We start from the raw sequence: 22926 nt of genomic DNA, 5'->3' as shown, positions 1-22926 counted from the left end.
AAAAGGTGCCATTGTTGTTCCCATAACCTAGCCGGCATCCTGTGCAAAGAAGCCTTCCACCATAATACGGTGTTTATATTTACAGGTTAACTTAAAAGTAATGTAATATTGTTGAGACCAAGAGATATAAAGTACTGCCACTAGCGCCATCTATCCGGCACTAACGTTACTATATTCGTGAGAGGTGCAATGTCTCCCTTTATAAGCCTATATATATATATACGCCCTGTCCATTACAATGCAGTGCGCTCAGGATTCTTGAAATTAATTCTTCTGATCAGCAGCCAGTATTAGTTTACAGCACAAGCTGAGCATCGGCCTTTTCTTTTGCCATATTTAGTTAAGTTATTACTAGGAATATGAAATTAAGTATTTAGATTGTATTGTTGTGTGTGGCATGGAATAAAATTTTCTAATTCTTATTATATAATAAAGAGTGGATACTTAATCTTTCTATTCAAATAATTAGGTAACAAATATCACTACAGGATGGTTATGATGCGGTTGCAACAAAAAAACAAAATTGATTACCAATAAAACAATTTATTAATAAAAATAAGTTAACAATTCTGCATTTATACAAAATCCATTCAATAATCGTAATTACAACATTCCAAAAATAGCATTATTTGTTGGTACAGTGGGAATAAATACTTCAAAAGTAAGTACTGTAGGCATATTTCTAATTACACACAATATTCTAACGGCTATTTATTGCGCTAAAAGTTCCTGTACATTTTAAAGCGAATACTTTCTTAAGCGCCCTGAGTTTATTTTGTCATCAAGCGTGACGACTCACTATCATTGCAATATGTAAAATTGCAATGATAGTGAGTCGTCACGCTCGATCGCCAGAGCAGAATTTACCAGAATACACAATTACCTAAGTATATAAATTTTAAATGTTAGGCCATACAACAAGTATACTTTTAAAGTTTAGTTTTTTATAACAATAGAAATATATATTTAATGTGGTACACTATCTTTAGCGGCAGAGCGCCCATAGCGTGACGGCCGCGCGTGTAACTGTTTCCGATGTTGAATTAATATTATAAATAATAGAAAAATCTTCCGGGAGTTGAAACTTTTTATTGGAAACCTCTTATTTAATGATCTTTTCATAGTTCCTTTAACGAAGTAGTGTCACTTTTAAATCTCGCGCCATCTAAAATATTGTTTTACCGTCACTATGTGAACCCCCGATAGTGGACCTTGCTGAAATATCGTAAGCCCACGTCACAGTTATTCTAGGTATTGTTTATGTGAAACCATATAATTTTCATCAAGAATATAATTTATAATAATTATACAATTTTTTAAATAAATTTAATTAATTGTATATCAATTCAACTATATATCAGGCCCACTTAAACGTTAACGTTTGGTCCGAATAACACATTGTCAAATAGTTATATAATGTGTGCTTGCCGCTCAGGATTCTTGAAAAACCCAATAATTCTGAGCGGCACTACAATTGCGCTCGTCACCTTTAGACATTAGAATATGTTATGTCTGATTTACCTAGTAATTTGACCAAAGTATAATACTTTAATTATCATCAAACTTATTAATAATATAATTTATAACTAACACTTATAAAGAGGTGTATAAAATACTGTCAAAACTCTGCAAGAGTGGCGAGACATTCGCTTGACATAACATACTATAATTGCACAGATTACAATACAATTAATAAAAAAAGTTTGACAATTTTTTTACCATGCATATAAATAAAATATTATGTAGATCACAATTTGGTGGCAAGATAGATGATTACTAAATTACTATTATATTTATAAAAATAAATTTTCGCAAGGAATATGAAAAATAAATTTCCACTTTAGTATTTTATGCAACAGTTGTATAAATAGGGTAAAAAATACAACTGTTGTGGATCATTCGTGGTGGCGTGGCGTCATTCATTTCACGCCACGAGCGTTTTTTGATCCAGTTATACAACGTGTCACATATCATATTTTTTCTACAACTAGGTAATTTCAAATAAATAAATAAATAAATATACAAAAAAAAATTCACAAGTTTTCGAGTTGCCGATTAAATGGGCGGGAAATATATTGTATAGAAATTTATCTCTGATGAAGGGTTTTATTTTTCCTTCAAGGAATGGCATAGGTACACCCATACAGCCAACGCGGGAATAAATAAAATATAATAATAAAGCGGGAATAAAGAAATAATAAGTGTTCATATTAAGATCAGTTTTAATAAAACAAAAACATATTTTTTCTCCTCGCAATAACTAGCTTATATTAATCTAAAATTATAGAGTAAAATAAAAAATGAGTTTAAATCATGTTTAGACAGTATTACTGGTGAGAGACTAACGATATCTCTCGGCACGAAGAAATAAATGAAATGGAATCACTGACCTGTATAAGTAACACTGGATAGGCTGTTCCATATGTTTGACAGCAAATTTTTTGTGCCTATTTGAAGCGCCACTAGCGAGCGTCCAGAGAACTAAATTTGACGTATAATACAAGTGGATGCGAAGGAACGTACAATACTCTGAAGTATCTTTGCATTTTGAATAAAATTCCTTCATCTTCCGTGTTATTTATACTTCAAGAATCAACGTTATAAAGTACACTATTTTTTTTTGTAAATAGTTTCCCACCATCTATCGATGTTTGCTGAGGTTGTCATCGCTAGTTTTAGTACCGCAGACTGTCGCTACATGGCGAATATCAAACAGGTACAAAAGCACTTTGATAGCCGCCAGTCCAGTGGTATATAGTAGAGGTCAGTGTGTAGAATACATCAGCGCTGAGTGCGTCACGCGTTACCTACTTGAGCGCAAGCACCGACAGTTCAGTGCGTCCACGCCCTGCGATTTCACTTTTAAACTTCTTTAGCCGCGTTGGGCATTGTTTTTGATAGAGGAGAATCTTATGGGTTCGCGTCACAGACATGAGACTAGCGCACGCGGTAAATAAATAATTAAAAAAATAAATAGAAATATATATAGTTCGACATTACACTTTTTGGATATGTGAAATCTTGTGAGTTTATGTCACCGAAATGCTTATATGAATATAGCTATACAGCTGACGTATTGTGCAACATTAGTGCTGAAGTGAAATTGAATGGATTTCGTGAAAAGTTAAATGTGTAGGTGTACTTATATAGCATTGTTGAACCTTTAATTTTGTTTCATTAATATATTTGAATACTAAAAGTTCTAAGTTTTCACTTCTATCATCAGTCTCTACAACAGACATTTTTTTTTATTTCTCTTCATAAAATATAATCGCCAAATATTTCGAGTTCGAGTAACGTTATTTTCTCGCCAGCATACTGTGTACAAAGTCTTTCATTGAGCAATTTTATAGTTATATGGATTTCGGCATCACTTGTAAAATAGCTTATTTTTAACTTGTTAAAATATATTTTCAAAATATTGCTATATTTAAATTATAAATTTGGGAAAATAATTTATTGTAGGAACGAAAAATAATCTCTTAATTCGTTATGTGAGTATTTAGTAAAAAATTGTAAAATTTACAAAATTGTTAATAAAATACATTGCATATAAAAAATATAGTGTAACACAATATTTACAGAAGCGTTTGGTTCAATTATTAGGCGATTGGGTGTCGTTGGAGTAAGTATTGTGTAATAATAAGTATCTGGATGTGACAAGCAAATAATAAAATCGTGCATAAACGAGATCACAAGATACAAAAACTGTTAGGATATAAAATGGACGAACATATTTTGTGTATTGGGTTTCTTTTTTGTTTGTTGGTCGCAAACATCGCTTGCACCGTCGGTTGTGATTGTAATTTATTTGTTAACTTTGCGTGATTGACACTAATAATATAAGTGTTAATAGAGAGTTGTATTCATCTGGAGAACCAGAGTGATATGTATATGTGAATTGCAAAGCTGATATGGGCGGAAATCAGAAAAATAACCTAATATTTCTTGCTTTGTAAATAGATTGATATATTTAATGAGAGTATATATATAGCGAGAGAAAGTATTGCACATCATTAGAAATAATGTGTATAAATGTTAATTATTATCAACATAATAAGCAGTATATTATTCGACCCAATCAGCAGTAAGTTCAAATTTTCATTCCTAGAACAAAATCCAAGCAATTTTGTCCACCATGATCAACTGTTTCTTTATTTGTCCGGGTTATATAGTAAAATAATTTTGCCTTTCTGGTGTACGCGGATGGCAAATCCAGTTAATACTTTATCCTAGGCGATATCAAGAAAAATAAAAATTAACAGAAATCATAATATTACGGTTCGAATATGTACTACTAGATTGTAGAGAAAATGGCACAAATGAAAATGATTACAGAAATCAAGATTATTATTATAGTCTTTAGTTACTAAGACTAGTTTTAGTATTACACAATATCAGTATTATGCTAAAGCAAATTTTGTTAAAACAAAAAAAAAGATCTTATTCAACAAAAAAATACACGTAAACACGTACTGCTGTTTTAAGCGGGGTTCTCACTATCCGAGAACAGTTACGAATTTTAAGTATCATTTCTTTATGCACACTTGACTTGGGGACTGGGGAGTAAGCTGGTGAAAGCCTTACGAAGTGTGGTCGGGCAAGGCGAGGGGAAGACAAGTTTTGTTAAAATATTTTTTTTTTAAATATACTTAAACAAATTTTTATTGACGTTTTTTATGGAAATATTCTTTATTGAAATATTTTTTTTAAATGTAAGTATTTGTTTCTAAATATAGACGGGAAACGTTGACATATTTGTTATTAAACTTTGACCGTTGAAGTTTCACTTCAACCATGTGTCCCAGCACACATTTCGATTATTTCTGAATTTATTTATTTTCGTGACAATTTTTTAGAAATATTGACGAAACGAGCAGGAATTTACCTTCGAGGTAAGTATTATACGTCCTGCTGCCATTTAGGATTTTTGATTGACCCCAAAATTATGAGCGGCATCACAATAGCGCTGCTCGTCACTTTGACACATAAGATGTTAAGTCCCATTTGTCCAGTAATTTCACTAGCTACGGCGCCCTCCAAACCGAAACACAGTAATGCTTACACATTACTGCTTCACGACACAAAAAGACGCCGCTGTGGTACTACTGACGAAATTGCATCGTGACCCATCTTAATGTAATTTTTCTACAGTCATAATAAATAAGTCGCTTGAACATATATTTCTCAAGTAACTGTTATAATTTTGTTAGACACTGACAGAATCTATTTCGTGCAAATATAAACCTAAGTGTTATATGATTTTAAAGGAATTATCAGCAAAGTGGGTCATGGAACAATTTTCTCGATGATATCTAGCCGTATACTATAGTGATATTATAATAAATCTAGGTATATTACAAATGAACAAAGAGTTGAACAAAGCAAACTAGATTTTATAACTATATGTTACCTGAACCAACCGTTCTCCACGACCTCCGACGACCACCCCAGGTCGTGGGTTCGAGTCCCGATTCGTTTGGTTATTTTTTTTCATACGCTATTTGCAAAACAATAATAGTAAACATTTGAGCGTGTCTGCAATTTTCCTTATGAAATGATTGTTGAAATAGTAGCGAATAAGGGTCAAAGGTTCGGTTCTGGTGTTCGCGGGCCGCTACCGCTGCATGCTACACTCGGCCTGTGCGTTGTGATGAACAATCTAAATTTGTTTTAGGGACCTACTAGTGAATAAAGGCCCATTGAATTAGATAACAATTAGTTGATTACACTAATGCATAACTAAAAAATAATGACTTTACAATAAATACATGAAACAGACCAATCAGACACGGCCTCATAAACTTACGACCAGTAAAATTGTCAAAATATCACTGTCTTACAATATCAATATAGTGTACCCGTGAAATTATAATGTCACTAAAGCCAGACCGTTAAATAGTAAGAAATTAACGGCCGTTCCCACTATTCAATCTAACTGCGGTTGTGGCCTACTTGAGACAAAAATCGTCACTATCGTTGACTTTTCTGTCCCAATAAACTTATTGACGGTAACTCATCTTATCCGTACACGCTCTCTGTCAATGAGAGGACGTATAGCTTACCAGGGATAGCAGAAGTTTGTAAGGAAATTGCAATTCACGCGTCCCGATATAAGGCGATAAGAATGACTTATCGGGTATATTGGGACAGCTTCGGATTATTGACAGCGAAGTACTGATAGTAGAAGGTAGTAATTTATCTCTATCTGTAGATAGTATATTGGGAGCAGCCGTAAGTCGACTGACAATCTACCGGTTATTTATAATATCACGGCTTTGACAATATACCTGCGACATATATCTACTATGTGTCTTAAATGGTAGAACAGAACAGTTTAGGCATATTATCTTCTAACGTCGACAAAACTTATTAACTGACAATTTCTAAGTATTTTTCATCTTATTGTAATTAATTCGGTGTATTTGACATATTAAAATAATTGACAAATACGTTAAAATCTCTATCAAAATTATCAAGATTCGTTTCAGTGCCAAACTCTTTGTAACGAAAATTTCTAAAGCGTTGACATTTTGTGTCATAGCCGGTTATTCGCTATATATATATACATTTCATAAAACTTATAAACTCTCGTGGCAAGAATTAAGAAAAAAAAACACTTAGGTACTTATTGTGCCTAAATAGCGAAAGAATACAATCGTGTTTCGTTATAAAGAATTATAGAGCACTGTATTTTCAACCACCTAAATAAATATAATTTGACACAGTAAAATAATACATTATTCAAAAAACACAGATTACACACAATATAAAAATAAATATTTTATTAAAGTTGGCTATAAGAATTATACTATATCGCTTTTCAAAGACGAATAATCTTAATATATATAAATTACGTGACACTTTGTTTGTCCGCGATGGACTCTTAAGTTATTAAACGGATTTTAATGGGGATTACTTCATCGAGTGCAGTTTAGTGCAACTTGAGAGATAGGATAGTTTTTATCACGATTTGAGATCCATAATTATTTTTATTTCCAATATTTGATTTGTATGGACATATTTTCTATGAGAGAGTTTGATGACGCACAGTTTGACAGTTCTACTGTGAAAAAATTTCATTATCTGAACAACAGGGTGCATATTTTACGAAATAATTCTTGGTGTTATGAAATATTATTGACAAATTCATAAAAAATCAGTATTTTATTTATTATGTAGGGGAAAGTGGTCACCATTCGTACACGGGGCACATTCGTACAGTTAGTTTAATAGATAAACTAAACGGTACACAAACGCGCCTTTGCTTGTGGTAATAGACATACCGGCCGCCATGTTGCTAGCGAAGTTTCGCGCCAGTCAGGTATTAAGGTGTATCAGCTGACAATACGTAAACTTTAACTGTAACACTGCTATCCATTGATCATTTTGGATGAATGAAAACTTTATTAATAACTGTAACACTGCTATCCATTGATCATTTTGGATGAATCAAAACTTTATTAACATCCCAGCGGAAACTCCATAGGGAGTGCCGCTTGCGCCTCTCTCTCCCCATGAGAAGGTCGCCTTCGATGAAGGCTTAGAGGGCACCTGCCCAAAGCCAACTGCAGGTGGTGTTTAGTGGGTAGGCACCTAGGTTTCACGTGAGTCCCACATAACCAACGCAGACTTAGGCTGCGTTGGTATGCATGAGCATTCACCACCTCCCTCCCGTCTTTATCCCGGAGGGTAGCCCATTCCCTTGCTTGGGCGCAAAAAAAAAAAAAAAAAAAAAAATACGTAGCGTGTTTTCGCGCGCGGTAAGTAAATTTTTTACCTATGTTTAGTTCGTAATTGTGAGTAGAATTGTTAAGTTTTTGACAAAATGGTGATGATTGATTAATGTTAACATTGTTTATTTTGAGCTAAAATTGTTGTATTTCTTAAACTAAATTAGAATTTGTATAAAGTTTAATTTTAATTAAGTGCAAGGGCATGGGGTGCATTCAAACAGCCAGATAGGCACATTCGTACGCGTACGAATGTGCCCCTTTAGATTTCTCTCTTTTTTTATCTCAAAATTCACTTATTATGAAATAAACTAAAGTATTACCTTTAAAAATTATCGCGCACACACCACAGTAACATAACATTTTTCATATAAATAACATATCCTTTTATGCAGAATGCAACTTATAACTAAATGAAATATTTTTATCAAGTCAACCTTATAATTAGTATTTTATTTCAGAATCATGGTGTGAAAATATAAAAAAAAGGGTACGCGTACTCACGAAGTGGATCAAGAGTCCATGAATTTAGCAATTGATGATGTTATGTAAGGACGATTGTCGTATAGGAAGGCCTCATTCAAATACAACACCACAACATCAACGTTGGAAAGCACATACAAGTTTTCTCCATGGAAGAAGAGGCACTCTTAAATGACACTATGCATTATGGGCTAACGACAGTACAAATTCGGAAACTTGCCTTCGAATATGCGAAAGCGTTGAATTTAAAATATCCCGTGAAATGGGACGAAAATCAAATGGCTGGCTTAGAGTGGATGTTTACGCATCATACAGGGTACGAAACGCCAACAGTCTGCGAAAGCCAGGAAACACTAGCGCTGCTCGATTCTTATTCTTATTAATCGAATGGCGTTTAATAAGAATGCAGTCCAAGAGTTCTAAGTTCTAAGGCTAACACACACTGAGCTCTAAAGAGCATCCGATTTTACTGCTATGTCATAATCACTTTTTATTCTTGCAGTTAATTAAAATAATTATAATGTGCAAGAAGTTCCAAAGTAACAACCAAATGTATAATTTACCTGCGTTAAGTTTAAATTGTCATAGACTGTACAACAATGTCATACAAAATGATTGTAAGCATGTCATTTAGACTGATTGTAAGTCTTAGAATTATCAAAAGGAAACTAAGGATGAACTATTTTACTTTTGTTATTTTTCTAATGAAAGTTTTATCGACTATGAACTAAATTACTTATTTTAAGTTAGTTCATTGATTAATAAATATTTTAAAAAAACTTAACGACTTTAATCGGCTTTTTACAAAAATCCTGTATGAATCTACCCCATGGCGTACGAAGGTACCCCACCTACTGTACCAACCTACCCCAAAAGTGGGGTACGTTCGTACAAATATCTTATCGTAGAAAAATGGCTATAACCCCTTAACCTTTAGACATAACAGTTTCAGACATTTTTGTAACAAACTACAATGTATTTGTTACACTTAGGAACATAAACTAGATAAATTCGATGATTAATTATAAAGTAGAAAAATAAAATCTAAAAAGTGTACGAAGGGTAACCACTTTCCCCTACAGAACAACGTCTGTCGGGTCAGCTAGTATACTATAAAACTTAAAAACCAAATTTCGATAAATAGCAAGAGTATCCATAGTTTACGATTGAACGTCGTATGAAAATATAAATATAAAGTAATTAAATTAATTAAGTTTTAAATAAAAACAGCCTTACTACTCAGTATTAACATTCGGTTATACTTAGGTTGCCAAAATTATTACAAAAATTGAGGATATCTGATTTCAAAGGTACATAAAGAGTATAATTTATTTTTATATTTTTGAATACAATATAATTATCCAAATGTTTTTGAGTTTTCTTGAGTGTTCAATCAGACTGCAGTCTCGTGCCAGAGTTTGGCGAGTCAAAATCTCCTTAGGATGCCTCGTGTAGAGGAGAAACACGTGTCGAATTGTTTGAAGACGAATATTGGCGGAATTAACACTCAAGTAAACTCAAAATCATTAGGATAATTATGGGTTTCCACAAAATAACGCCTACTTTAATAAATTTTCTTATATTTATTAATTATAAAAATAAAATGTGTGTGCATAATATTACATGACTGGCACTAGTTAGTAAGCAGTGTGTAAAAAAGAGTATTTTAGCATACTCTATTAATGTATAACAGGTCATAGAGAACACCTACATGATAAAGAGTACGGTAGGCAACCCTAGTTATACTCATCATCATCTTACAATATATAGACGCCTAACAATCGGAAAGCATTCAGTTACCACATGGGTCACACAGATCTTGTACATATAAATCCGCAGTAGCCAATAGTTATTGTGTATTATATGTTGTGATCATTAACTGGCCAATGAGCATTCAGTAGCCTGCGCCCGCCCACCTCAGTTGGTTCACTGAATTGTTTGCATTGGAAATTGTATAGGTATGTATTAAGAGTCTACTGGGTTTAGAAGGTCAATTATTATTAGCACTAAAAACGAAATATCGGAAAACGCAAAATTCGCAATCTCGTCTGTGGACAAATGCATTTAGCCTTGAGATAACTTATACGTCTAGATAGATTCTCTTGCTGCTAGACAACAGATGAAAACAGACCAGATTTATTACTTTAGTGTGCATGACACGCTACGTCCCACACTCGAGATTAGTATATCACTTTGTGTTAGTGTGTGTGCATTGCTCAAAATAGAGGTTAACAGTGAAGCTTAATTTTTTTCGATATTTTCACAGCTGTCACTACACACACACTTACTACGACACAGTCTATCTAGACGTTTAAATCTAATCTAAGTGTTTCGTGAATTTCATCATTCCAATTTTTATGTTTAAGAAAAAACAACTAAATTGTAATAATACGCCTACATTTACATATAGAAAGCTATTATAATTGAATTGTTACTTTATCGAACCAACCATATCCCAACAACGCTTGTATAATTATTTTAGGCTAGCAACACATACTCTTCTGCATTTCTCCGTGGGCGAACCCGTTGTCTCTCCACGCTGGCAACTCCACTTTGCCCGTATGTGTGGCCGTCTCCTCTGTGGGGTTGCCTAATAATTACAATTACATACATATATAGAACAGAATATATGAACACCGAAGCTAAACAAACCGGGTTAAATGAGGTGGTAAGGTATAGGAGCCATCCATACATTTTTTAATTTGTACTTAGTAGTTTAAGAGCTGTCAATAAAATTGTTGTGGTTTTAAATGATGAGGTGACAAAGCTTTTGATCATAATACATTATCCTTTCATGTATCCGAGCAACTCTTAGGTTGTTTATGTTTAAATTGCCTGGAGGTCAGGCGGACTTGCGACCAGATAAAATTAAGTGTCGAAAATAATTTTACGAGGAGATCTCAGGGTTTGCGCTAAGGAGAGCGTTGAGCGCGGTGAGGGTGCGGGTTATAGGCGACTGTGCGCCTCTGCGGAACCGCAAATATTCATGCCTACGGTTGCGAAGGTAAATTTTCGCAACCGTAGGCAATTTTGTTTCAAACAAATGTTAAACGATACTATTATTATTACTAATATTAACAGTCTTACCTATGGGCAATCTATCTTCGCCGTCGATCGAGTCGTACGAGCGTAGGGATGAGACTAGACTGGACTCGGAAAGTTCTAGAAGCGAGCTCGCTGTGCTGAGAAACACGTGGTCTATACCCTGTGGATGATATATATTAGTTTGGGTTAAAGTTGAGTTTCAATCGAGGTGAAGTGGCGAGAAAATCTTTGTCACTGTTATAAATCTTATATCTTTAAACGAGCAATTTTTGTATATAAATATATATAATCTGAATCTCGGAAACGGCTCCAACGATTTTAATGAAATTTAGTATACAGGTAGTTTCAGGGGCGAGAAATCGGTCTAGCTAGGTTTAAATTTTAAAAGATGTAGTTTTATCCGTGTTTTAATGAGGAACTGCTACAATAACATTAGAATACAGAGGCTAATTTCGCCACTATATACAAGACTATAATAGCTCCGATAGGACAATGGTGAAAGATGTAGACTTCTTAAAAATCCGAGCAATCCGGGCTCGGTTGTCCAGGTACTATTTTTTTAGAGCTACCTTATTTTACAAAAAAAAAAACCGATGCGAGGTACTAAATACAAATTTTTACTCGACTTGGCTACTAGACAGAGTAACGATGGGTGCGATATTGAATGAGAGAAGCAAACCCCTGCCGCCCTCCCGCCCGCGCCGTCTGCGGTCGTACCGTATCTTTCAATGGCCAATCGGTACTCTTATTTATGCATGGACACGAAATCAGTTTACACGTTTAAAGGTAACGAAAGGTAGATATTTAGCGAAAGAACAAATCGGTGACCCACTATTTGTATTTATTACAAATAATATTATTAAATGAATATTTATTTTATTTACATATTTGAAAATAAATACAGATACATCCTTAAACATAAAATAGATAAAGTGAAATAGAAATATACACATACGGACATAAAAATGTCTCTTTAAACAGTTTCACTGAGTACACCTAATATTTAAATTAACAGTTAAATTACACCTAGTAGCAAACGACCAGTTACCAAAATTTAAGAACATTCTGTGCAGTGGCGTGCGTATACAATTAATATTATTAATGAACAAGGTGAACCGACGATCTGGTCAATATCGCCGGAATATGTTGGATGTTGGCAGCGCAGGACGGATCTTCGGAAATCTTTGGGGGAGGCCTTTTTCCAGCAATGGACGTCTTCCGGCTGATGATGAAGTGATATAATTTGCCATCCTTATTAAGGCCAGCACTCTCCACAATATCAGTGGGAAGCTGCTTTGCACAGGATGCCGGCTAGCTTATGGGACCACAACGGCACCTATTCCTGCCGTGAAGCAGTAATGTGTAAGCGTTATTGTGTCTCGGTCTGAAGGGCGCCGTAGCTAGTGAAATTACTGGGCAAATAATATTTAACATCTAATGTCTCAAGGTGACGAGCGCAATTGTAGTGCCGCTCAATAATAATAGTTGTGGTTTTTCAATAATCCTGAGCGGCACTTCATTTTGATGGGCAGCGCATATCAATCTGAATCGCGTGCTCGCCTCGTTCCATATTTTCATTAAAAAAAAACTCACCTGGTCGTGCAAGGCCGAAGTCTCACAGTAAGCAGCGCCGATACACGACGCGTACTGAATGGCCTCGGACTGGGTGACTGCCCTGTATGACTCCAGATCACATTTATTGCCAACTACAGCCAGCACCATAGCTTCTGGCACGTTCCTTTAACAGACAAAAGTAAATTATTAGTCTAGATATGTAATCTGACACTTATCATCGGTCGCCCTGCCCATTACAATGCAGTGCCGCTCAGGATTCTTGAAAAACCCAAAAATTCTGAGCGGCACTACAATTGCGCTCGTCACCTTGAGACATTAGATGTTAAGTCTCATTTGCCCAGTAATTTCACTATCTACGGCGCCCTTCAGACCGAAAAACAGTAATGTTTACACATTGCTGCTTCAATGCAGAAATAGGCGCCGTTTTGGTACCCATAATGAATCTAGCCGGCATCCTGTGCAAAGGAGCCTCCCACTGGTAGTCTGGGTGTAGCGCTAGGTTTGGTACATACAAAAGTATTGACGGCGCGGCGGAGCTATTTTAACTCAGTGACCAGTCTCGGTAAAATATGTGCCAATAACTGTCCAACGGACAACCCACTTATCTACGTTGAGGAGTTCCGCGCGCTCGTTTATATTTATATAGTAGGTATGTTTTAGTACTTAAAGCGCAGAGCGACACACGCCTTGTAAAAGTGTGTTATCGTTTACTTTGATTAAATACGTTAAACCCGAAATATTTATGTGAATTATGTTTATTATGTATTATAATAATATTCAATCAGGGGCGTGCACTGTTTTTCTAGTAATATGAAAATATTGTTTACCGTAGGTATTTAGTATCTAGAGTAAGGAAAAATGTTATGAGCTGATGTTAAATAGGTTGGTTATAAAATAACGGAACCAAATTATATATACTAGTGCTATATTCATTTACGTTCATAAAGAGGTAGACACTGCCTAATTGCCTTTATGATATGCACGCCCCTGATAATTCAATAGAGGCATTTTAGTTCAATATATCATACACCAGGACCCCTCAAAAACAGAAAATTACTTACGTCTTCAACTCCTTGACCCATCCCTTGATGGCAGCGAAACTACTCGCGCTCGTGATGTCGTACACGAGAAGAGCAGCATTCGCGTTTCTGTAGTACATTGGAGCCATTGCTCTGAACCTCTCCTGGCCTGCAGTGTCCCACACCTGAAACGAACAGTGGCTTACTAAAGTTATTTGGACTCTACAGAGTTTTCAATGACCTCGTTCAAATTAACGATATAGTACATAAAAGTTATGTTGATTATCAAGAATTCATAGGACTTTGAAGGTAACATAAAAACAATTACAGAATCTCAATTTAAAAAACAGCATAAAAGGCATTTAGGCATCTCTTTTCTCAAAATTGATTCCTGTAGAATTCTTTTTGATGTCAGTTCAAACACTACCACCGCTTCGAGAACAAATGGCGTATGAAATTGAAGAAACGGCGTAAGAAACTCTTCCAACATTCTTTTTTCGCGCTCTTTTTAATAAAATGTGCAATAATGTACTGTCATTGTTATTGCTATTAAAGAATCATAATCTAGCCCCAGGCTGTCCGATCGCATAGATATTCAGCAGTGGAGTAAAAATAAAGCCCTTTTTTTTACTAAATCATGTAAATTTATTTATAGAGTGGCTAGCACTTTATTATAGAATTTACAATTACAGCTATTATGTAGGTCATAAATAAGTGATAATAATGATCTACATGAATAAAGTGATTTTAACTTGATTTATATTATTATTATTAATATGATTTTTAAAACAGTAATTGTAGGGTTTAATTGCCGATACTTTTCAACGCAAGCAGTAAATAGGCAGCTATGTTAGTTAATTTATGCTGCGGTGAACATGTTGAACAAAAATAGCGGCGAACTGATAGCAGCCATTGACAGCTACGCACGCACACAAAAACAAAGTGGCTAACGCATTGCGAGTGTAAGCCGTAGCTATCACGCACACTAAATTAAGGCGTAACAAAGCCAATATTTTCAAAATTCTTGCGTGGAAAACAGTTTATATGCTTACAATTCACTACTAATCTGAATAAATGAACCTACACCAAAAAGTACAAGCTAAAGGAATAACTTTTCTGAGAGAAGTACCAAAAAAATGCCTCACGCCATGCCAAAAAACTTGTTTAACTTCAAAGAAATGTGGTAGTTCAAAAAGGCTCGGCAGTGTTAAGTATAACCAACAGCAAGCATCAGCAACCTACAAATAAGACTTAAGGATATGTGTAACAGGATTAAGTAGTGTTCATAGCTTCATGTGCTATCCGGAGGCCTACACCCCCCCTCCCAAATACAAATGGCAGCACAGACTAAAAAAAGACTACTCCAGGACGGTACCAGGCTATGCAGCCCTGGAGAATCCGTCCCTGGGCGTCCACAATTAGGGCCTGTACCTAACAGTGGTTGCCCAGGCTGCCCCGCGTATTCTGGAGGGGGCAAATCTGCGCTGACTCGGGGCAAGTAGAGCAGGAGGCTCAAACCACCCTCCTCCACACTCACTGTGGACTTTTGCAACATCAGGGGGTTTCGCTCAAATTTAAATGCCGTCCACTTTCACCTGGAGACGGCGAAGCCGGCCCTGCTCTTTTTAACCGAGACACAGATATCCTCCCTGGCTGATTCATCTTACCTTTCCTACCCGGGGTATAATTTGGAACACTCCTTTATACCATGGGCTGGCGTGTGCGTTTACGTCAGGGAGGATGACTGTTCTCGACGCCTGAGTTTTCTTGAAGGACAGGACCTATCCATCATCTGGCTGCGTGTAGACTACGATGACCATCCGCGAATCTACGCATGCCTGTATAGGTCCCATAGCGGTAACGCAGAGACTGACCGGCTCCTCGAACACATCCCACTGCAGAGATCGTGTTTCTTGGCGATTTTAACGCCCACCACGCCGAATGGCTAGGCTCACGTACCACCGATCATGCAGGGAGATCTGTTCACGACTTCGCCTTAGCATATGGTCTGACGAAACTGGTTATTGCGCCAACGCGAATCCTAAATGTGCAAGATCATACACCTTCACTGTTGGACCTTCTGTTGACCTCACATCCGGACGGCTACCTAGTTTCCGTTGACCCTCCTCTGGGATCGTCGGACCACTGCCTGATCCGGAGCACCGTGCCGATCACGCGCCTGACACGGCCACGTCGCCGCGTGTGGCACTATAGGTCAGCAGAGTGGGACGAGATGCGGTGCTTTTTTGCATCCTACCCGTGGAGGCAGATCTGTTTTTCGCTGGGAGATCCAGATGCCGCTGCTGACGCTGTTGCTGATGTGGTACTGCAAGGTATGGAACTCTTCATTCCATCCTCCTCTGTGCCTATCGGTGGCAGGTCCCAACCATGGTTTGACCGCTCCTGCAAAATGGCCTCTCGCTGAAAGCAGGAGTGCTATCAGGCTTGGGTCAATGCGGTGGTATCTAAGGATGTGAATTCCAGCGAACTTAAAAAAGACTTCAATCATGCCTCAAGGTCCTTCAAAAGAGTTATTGCTGACGCGAAGTCGAAGCACATTGGCAGAGAGAGACTTGCACGCCTTCCCTCGGGAACTCGTGCGTTCTGGTCACTCGCCAAGGCTATCCAAGGAAACTTCTGCCAGCCAGCCATTCCGCCACTGCACAGGGATGATGACTCCCTGGCCCATGACGCGAAAAAGAAAGCTGATCTCCTGGGCTCCCTCTTCGCGTCTAACTCGACTCTGGATGACCAAGGTGCACCACCACCGCATATTCCGCGGTGCGATTCATATATGCGCTTCTCACCTTGGACATTCACAAATCGAGCGGGCCCGATGGCATTCCCCCGATAGTGCTGCGGACATGTGCTCCGGAACTGGCGCCGGTCCTTACCCGTCTTTTCCGGCTCTCCTACTCATTAGGTGTAGTCCCGAAATTATGGAAGGCGGCTTTAGTGCACCCGATCCCTAAGAAAGGTGTACGCTCAGATCCCACCAACTACCGCCCCATTGCCAATACCTCCATTTTCTCCAAAGTAATGGAGTCGATCATCAACCGCCAGCTCTTGGGATACCTAGAGGGGCACCAGCTGATCAGCGACTACCAGTACGGTTTCCGTCAGGGTCGCTCAGCTGGTGATCTTCTTGCATACCTCACCCATAAATGGGCGCAAGCGGTTGAGTCGAAGGGAGAGGCGTTGGCGGTGAGTTTGGACATAGCGAAGGCCTTCGATCGGGTGTAGCATAAAGCGCTTATAGCAAAACTGCCATCCTATGGGCTTCCCGAGAAGTTGTGCAAATGGGTCACTAGCTTTTTGGCTGATCGGAGCTTCAAGGTTGTTATCAACGGTGCATGCTCCGACTTAAAACCCATAAACGCTGGTGTCCCGCAAGGCTGTGTGCTATCCCTTACGCTGTTTCTTCTGCATATCAATGATATGCTGCAAATCAGCAATATTCATTGCTATGCAGACGACAGCACAGGGTATGCTTCCTACACCGGCCGTGCCAACATGTCCCGGGATAGCGTCGACGAGAACCAGAACAAACTTGTGTCTGAAATCGAGACTATGCTTTGCAAAGTCTCGGAATGGGGCCGACAAAATTTAGTCCAATTCAACCCCAAGAAGACACAAGTTTGTGGGTTCACCACTAAAAAGTCTCCCTTTGTCGTATCCCTTCGATTCGAGATCACTCGTCTAACTGCCACAACCTGTATTGGCATACTTGGCGTCGATATATCGAGCGACGTTCAGTTCCGTGGTCACTTGGAAGAGAAGGCCAAACTGGCCTCTAAAAAGCTTGGTGTACGGTGTAGTAAGGCGAGATAGTACTTCACTAAAAGCCACCGCCTGCAACTTTATAAGGCGCATATTCGGCCTCACATGGAGTACTGTTCTCACCTCTGGGCGGGTGCTCCCCAGTACCAGCTTCTTCCATTTGACCGCATACAACGAAGAGCGGCTCGAATCATCGACGATCAAGTCATCTTCGATCGATTCGATGTGGGTTCTCTCTGCATCTTCTACCGCATTTATCACGGGGAGTGCTCAGAGGAGCTGTTCGGGTTGATTCCAGCGGCCGAATTCCACCACCGGACATTACGTGCAAAGTACCATCCGCATCACGTAGACGTCTGGCATTCCATAACCGCGCGTTTTGTTCGAAATTTCTTGCCTCGCACAGCCACTTTGTGGAATCAACTACCGGCAGCGGTCTTCCCGAACAGATACGACTTAGGGACCTTCAAAAAAAAAAGCATACTCCCACCTTAAAGGCCGGCAACGCATTTCTTGACACACTGACTTGTTGACACTTGACTATTGTTGCGGATGTCCATGGGCGGTTGCCTCACCTCTCCCCATCCCGTGAGCCTCTTGCCCGTTTGCCCCCTCACATATAAAAAAAAATCTATAGGCCACATTAAAAGGCATAAAAGGCATTTATTTTCTCAAAATTGATTCCTTTAGAATTCATTTTGATGTCATTTCTTATACTACTAGATACTACTACCGCTTCGGAAACAAATGGCGCTCTGAGAGAGAAGAAGCGGCGCAAGAAACTCTCCCAGCATTCTTTTTTTTGCGCTCTTTATTGAAAAATAAAAATATACAATATTGTACAGTCGCTATAAAATAATCACAATCTAGTCCCAGGCTGTCCGATCATTTAGATATTCAGCAGTGGAGTAATAGGATTTACGACAGAGCCATTTTTTTATAAAACATTTAAATTTATTTATAGATAATGCCTGAACAGTGGCTGGGACTTTATTGTAGAAGTGTATACATTTACCCTTAAAGCTATTATGTATCTTATGAAGCCTACTAGAATTAGTTACAAGCAATCCCTTATTTCTAGTGTTATAATAATGAAAATCACTAGTAAGAGCAAAAAGGTGACGATTTTTGTGAACATATATTAAATTTTCATAAATGTACTGACAATAAACAGTCATAATATATATTTCTTTAAATTTTTCTTTGAGAGACTGTCTATAACCAAGCTGATATATAGCACGAACAGCTCTCTTTTGCAGTGCAAACACTATATCAATGTCAGCAGCATGACCCCATAGTAATATACCGTACTTCATGATGCTGTGAAAATAACGAAAGTACACTAATCTAGCGGTCGGAACATTCGTGTACTCTCTAATCTTTCTAACTGCATATGCCGCAAGCTGAGTCTATCTGCTAGATGGGTAATATGTGAACCCCACTGAAGCTTTTTATCTAACGTGATACCCAAGAAGACCGTAGTGTCCACAAGTTCCAATCTCTGGTCATTTATAAGTACGTTGGTTTGTACCTCCGCTGTGTTTGGTGTAATGAACCGTAAACACTTTGTTTTTTTACTGTTTAAGTGCAGATTATTCGTCTCAAACCAACGCACTATCTTTGAGAGTGCATTGCTTACCTCGTCATCAATATCCGCACGTCGCTTCACTTTAAAAATAAGTGAAGTATCATCAGCAAACAATACAATCTCATGGCTATCATCTACCACAAACGGTAGATCGTTAATATATATAAGAAACAAGAAAGGACCGAGAATAGAACCCTGTGGAACACCTATTCCCACAGGTTTACCCGAAGACCATTTGCCATTTACATCGACTATCTGAACTCTTTCGCTTAAATATGATTTTAACAGATTTAGGGCTCTATTTTTCACTCCATAATGCTTTAGTTTTAGGAGTAAAGTTTCATGGTGGACGCAGTCAAATGCTTTTGACAAATCACAAAAAATGCCCAATGCATCCTGTGACTCTTCCCAGGCGTCAAAGATGTGCTCAATGAGTCTAGTACCCACATTAATTGTTGATAAGCCCCTAGTGAAACCAAACTGATTTTTGTTCATTAATTTACAAAAATGCATTTGTAGCTGTTGAAGCAAAAGTTTTTCAAAAATTTTACTAAAAACAGGCAGCACTGAAATAGGTCTGAAATTAGCAGGGTCAAAAGAACTGCCCGATTTAAACAAAGGTATAACTTTGCTGTATTTCATGAGGTCAGGGAACACACCCTCATCTATGCATTCATTAAATATTATTGCTAATTCAGGTGCTATAATGTCAAGTATGTATTTATCAATATTAGTCGAATGGCCCCATAGGTCTTTTGTATTTTTTAGGTTAATTAATTTGAAGATTTTTATTATATCGCTACCTGTAACATACTTAAATTTCAAGTCAGTAGAAGATACTGGTACGTGTAATGCTGGTTGCTGTTGTAGAAGTAATTCTAGTAGGTTCCCAAAATACATTGAACAAATTAAAACTTTGAAATAAATTTTTAAGGCTAGTACAATTGGCCGAAGGTTCAAGCAAGTTTATATTAATTATTATTTGTGATTGTTATAGGCTATATCAGCCTAGCGATACTCTCTGAGAAAAAAGCGATTCACTCGATTGTATGAAACGTGCAGTGATCGATAAAGTGACAGATGACGGCTATAATATTGTAAAAATCCGTGATAGCCGAAAGTCACTACGTTTCAAGCAACTGTTCGCTTTGAAACTTAGCCGGATTATACTTCATCGCCATATTGTAATTACTATTACAAACTTATGTGAAATCACTGCACGTTTCATATTATACTTAAATTCATTAAATTTTTATTTAGGCAGTGCCGCCTCTTAGTACGTAGTATTTACATGTGTCCGTCGAACCATGTGCCCTGCCCACTGCCACTTCAGTTACGCAATCATATGGGCTATATGGGTGACTTTGGTTTGCTCGTGATCTTTTAAGTCGTCGTGGCCGGTTTGGGACACGGGGCTCATGAGCAAGCTTGTTCTGGAGGACTTCTTAACGAGATCTATATTTTGCCCGAGTTGCCGCGATTTCTTGCTTAACCAGAGGAATTTTTGCGTACTGGTGAACCTCATCGTTGGTAATGAACCATTTTATAAGTATCGTTATAATTTTCCTCACTTCTGGGATTAATTACACAAATTAAACTGAAAACAAAATGAAATAAGATGAAGCCACAAGCCAGAGAGTTGAACAAAGCATACAAGATTTTATAAACGATACGTCCGTCGAACAGAACGTGAACGTGACTCAGTTCGAAAGAACGCTCGCACGGAACGCGAGAGGTCGCGGGTCCGAGTCCCGCATCGTTCATTAAATTTAGTTTTCAGTTTTATTTATGTAATTAATCCCAGAAGTGAGGGTTATCACTTTAAAAATATGACAAATTGTTAAGATTTGCAAGAGCGACATCTCGAGTCAATTTCCTAATATGAAATAGGGGGGTTGAGCAGGTTATCAACTGTAAAGTAAGATCCTGTAGATGAAGCCACAACCTGAGAGTTCAACAAAGCATACAAGATTTTATAAACGATACGTCACTCGAACGGTTGGCTCAATTGAAATAGCGCTCGCACGGAACGCGAGAGGTCTCGGGTTCGAGTCCCGCATCGTTCATAAAATACTGTTTTCAGTTTAATTTCTTGAGTCTCGTTAGTAAAAAGAATTCATAAGAGATCATCACCTGGAGCTTAACCCTCGCGTCTTCAACATTGATGTTGCAGGTGAAGAAGGAAGCGCCGATCGTCGGTGATATGTGCTTCGAGAACATCTTGCCGATGTACCTCACAACCAGACTGGTCTTGCCAACTCCTGGAAACGTTAAATTCGACAATTTTATATAATGCTTTATTACAGATGATATTCTCTCTTGCACGGTTTGTCTATAAGCTATTATATTACTGAGTTCCATTACCAATAGATAGTTGCTAGGTCCTATGTATTATTATTTAATGAAAGAACATTTTTTTTAAATATGGGACGAGATGAGCTGGACGTTGAGCTGATGGTAATTGATACGCCCTGCCCATTACAATGCAGTACCGCTCAGGATTCTTGAAAAACCCAAAAATTCTGAGCGGCACTACAAATGCGCTTGTCTCCTTGAGACATAAGATGTTAAGTCTCATTTTCCCAGTAATTTCACTTGCTACGGAGCCCTACAGACCGAAACACAGTAATGTTTACACATTACTGCTTCACGGTATAAATAGGCGCCGTTGTGGTAGCCATAATCTAGCCGGCATCCTGTGCATACATAGATAGACTGTGACAGCTGTGAACACGTCGAAAAAAATACCAGCAAACTGTTAGCCTCTATTTTTAGCAACGCACGCACTCTAAAACAAAGTGCCACACGTATCGCGAATGTAAGACGTAGCCCGTCACGCAGTCTAAAGTAATAAACCTGGCCCGTTGTGAAGCGCTGCCTAACAACAAGAGGCTCTATCTAGACGTATAAATAATCTATGGTATTAATAGCAATATATAATTATAACTCCTTGAACCACCATCATTGAGACAGCAAACCTGTTTCAAACGATGTAACTTGCGCTGATATTACCAATGTGAACGAACGTTTTTAACTGATATCTATGAACGGGCGTATGATTTCACAGTAATGTCAGAATCTACACGTATAAAATCATTGTCATTTGTTTATAAAAATTATCACCTCGAGAATTCTTGTTAGCGTGACCTTTGTATGTTAGCAATCCATTTGTTTTTTTTTTTCTCTTCCATAATTCGTTATTTTTCTACTTACAACAAAGAAATAACGACTAAATCCTTATCGCTATAGCACATCTTCAGTGCCGGATTAAGAAACCGCACGGCCCGTAGCAAATTCATTCAAAGAGCCCTAAATCTATATTAGAAATAGTCGGTTACCGAGTGTCTGACCTGTCTGAGTTTCACGTTTTTGTGACATCAAGTAAATTCAATATACCATCATCTTGATAATTTTCACTCGTCTAGAAATGAGTGGGTTTAAATATCCGGGGACTCTTCCAATGTGGTTAATCCGGCACTTCTCATCTTGTAACGAACGAAATAGTTAGAAATGACGCAGTTATAATGCGATAGATACCGTTGAGCGACATGAAGCATAGCGCCGCTGTTACTTATGTTAATAATGTGCAAGCATTATTGTGCTTCGTTATGAAAGGCTAGATTAGATAAGCTAGTGAAATTACTGGGTAATTATAATTGGGGTGCCCTTGAAAATTGTGTGTTCCGTCATTGACGTACAACTA

The 22926-nt window shown here is 37.7% G+C and overlaps 2 protein-coding genes across 2 annotated transcripts in view; both read right to left on the bottom strand.

Annotated features, from left to right (window-relative positions):
- The window catches only part of LOC126971456 (ras-related protein Rab-22A), a 46925-nt gene that overhangs the window by 13078 nt on the left and 10921 nt on the right, over positions 1-22926 (bottom strand). The window contains exons 2-6 of the mRNA XM_050817777.1: positions 21357-21484; positions 13898-14040; positions 12855-12999; positions 11304-11421; positions 10714-10806 (exon numbers count right to left, since the gene is read on the bottom strand). Of these exons, the coding sequence (XP_050673734.1) occupies positions 10714-10806; positions 11304-11421; positions 12855-12999; positions 13898-14040; positions 21357-21484 (627 nt within the window). The remainder of the gene's footprint in view (positions 1-10713; positions 10807-11303; positions 11422-12854; positions 13000-13897; positions 14041-21356; positions 21485-22926) is intronic.
- Positions 17867-22926, bottom strand: part of LOC126971401 (alpha-1,3-mannosyl-glycoprotein 2-beta-N-acetylglucosaminyltransferase) — a 258468-nt gene continuing 253408 nt past the window's right edge. The window contains exon 10 of the transcript XR_007730894.1: positions 17867-18125. The gene's annotated coding sequence lies outside the window, so the exon portion shown is untranslated. The remainder of the gene's footprint in view (positions 18126-22926) is intronic.

This window comes from Leptidea sinapis, chromosome 23 (genome assembly GCF_905404315.1).
Source record: "Leptidea sinapis chromosome 23, ilLepSina1.1, whole genome shotgun sequence".
Classification (NCBI taxonomy): domain Eukaryota; kingdom Metazoa; phylum Arthropoda; class Insecta; order Lepidoptera; family Pieridae; genus Leptidea; species Leptidea sinapis.
Note: the sequence above shows the minus strand (reverse complement) of the source record. Positions and strands in the feature narration are given on the sequence as shown.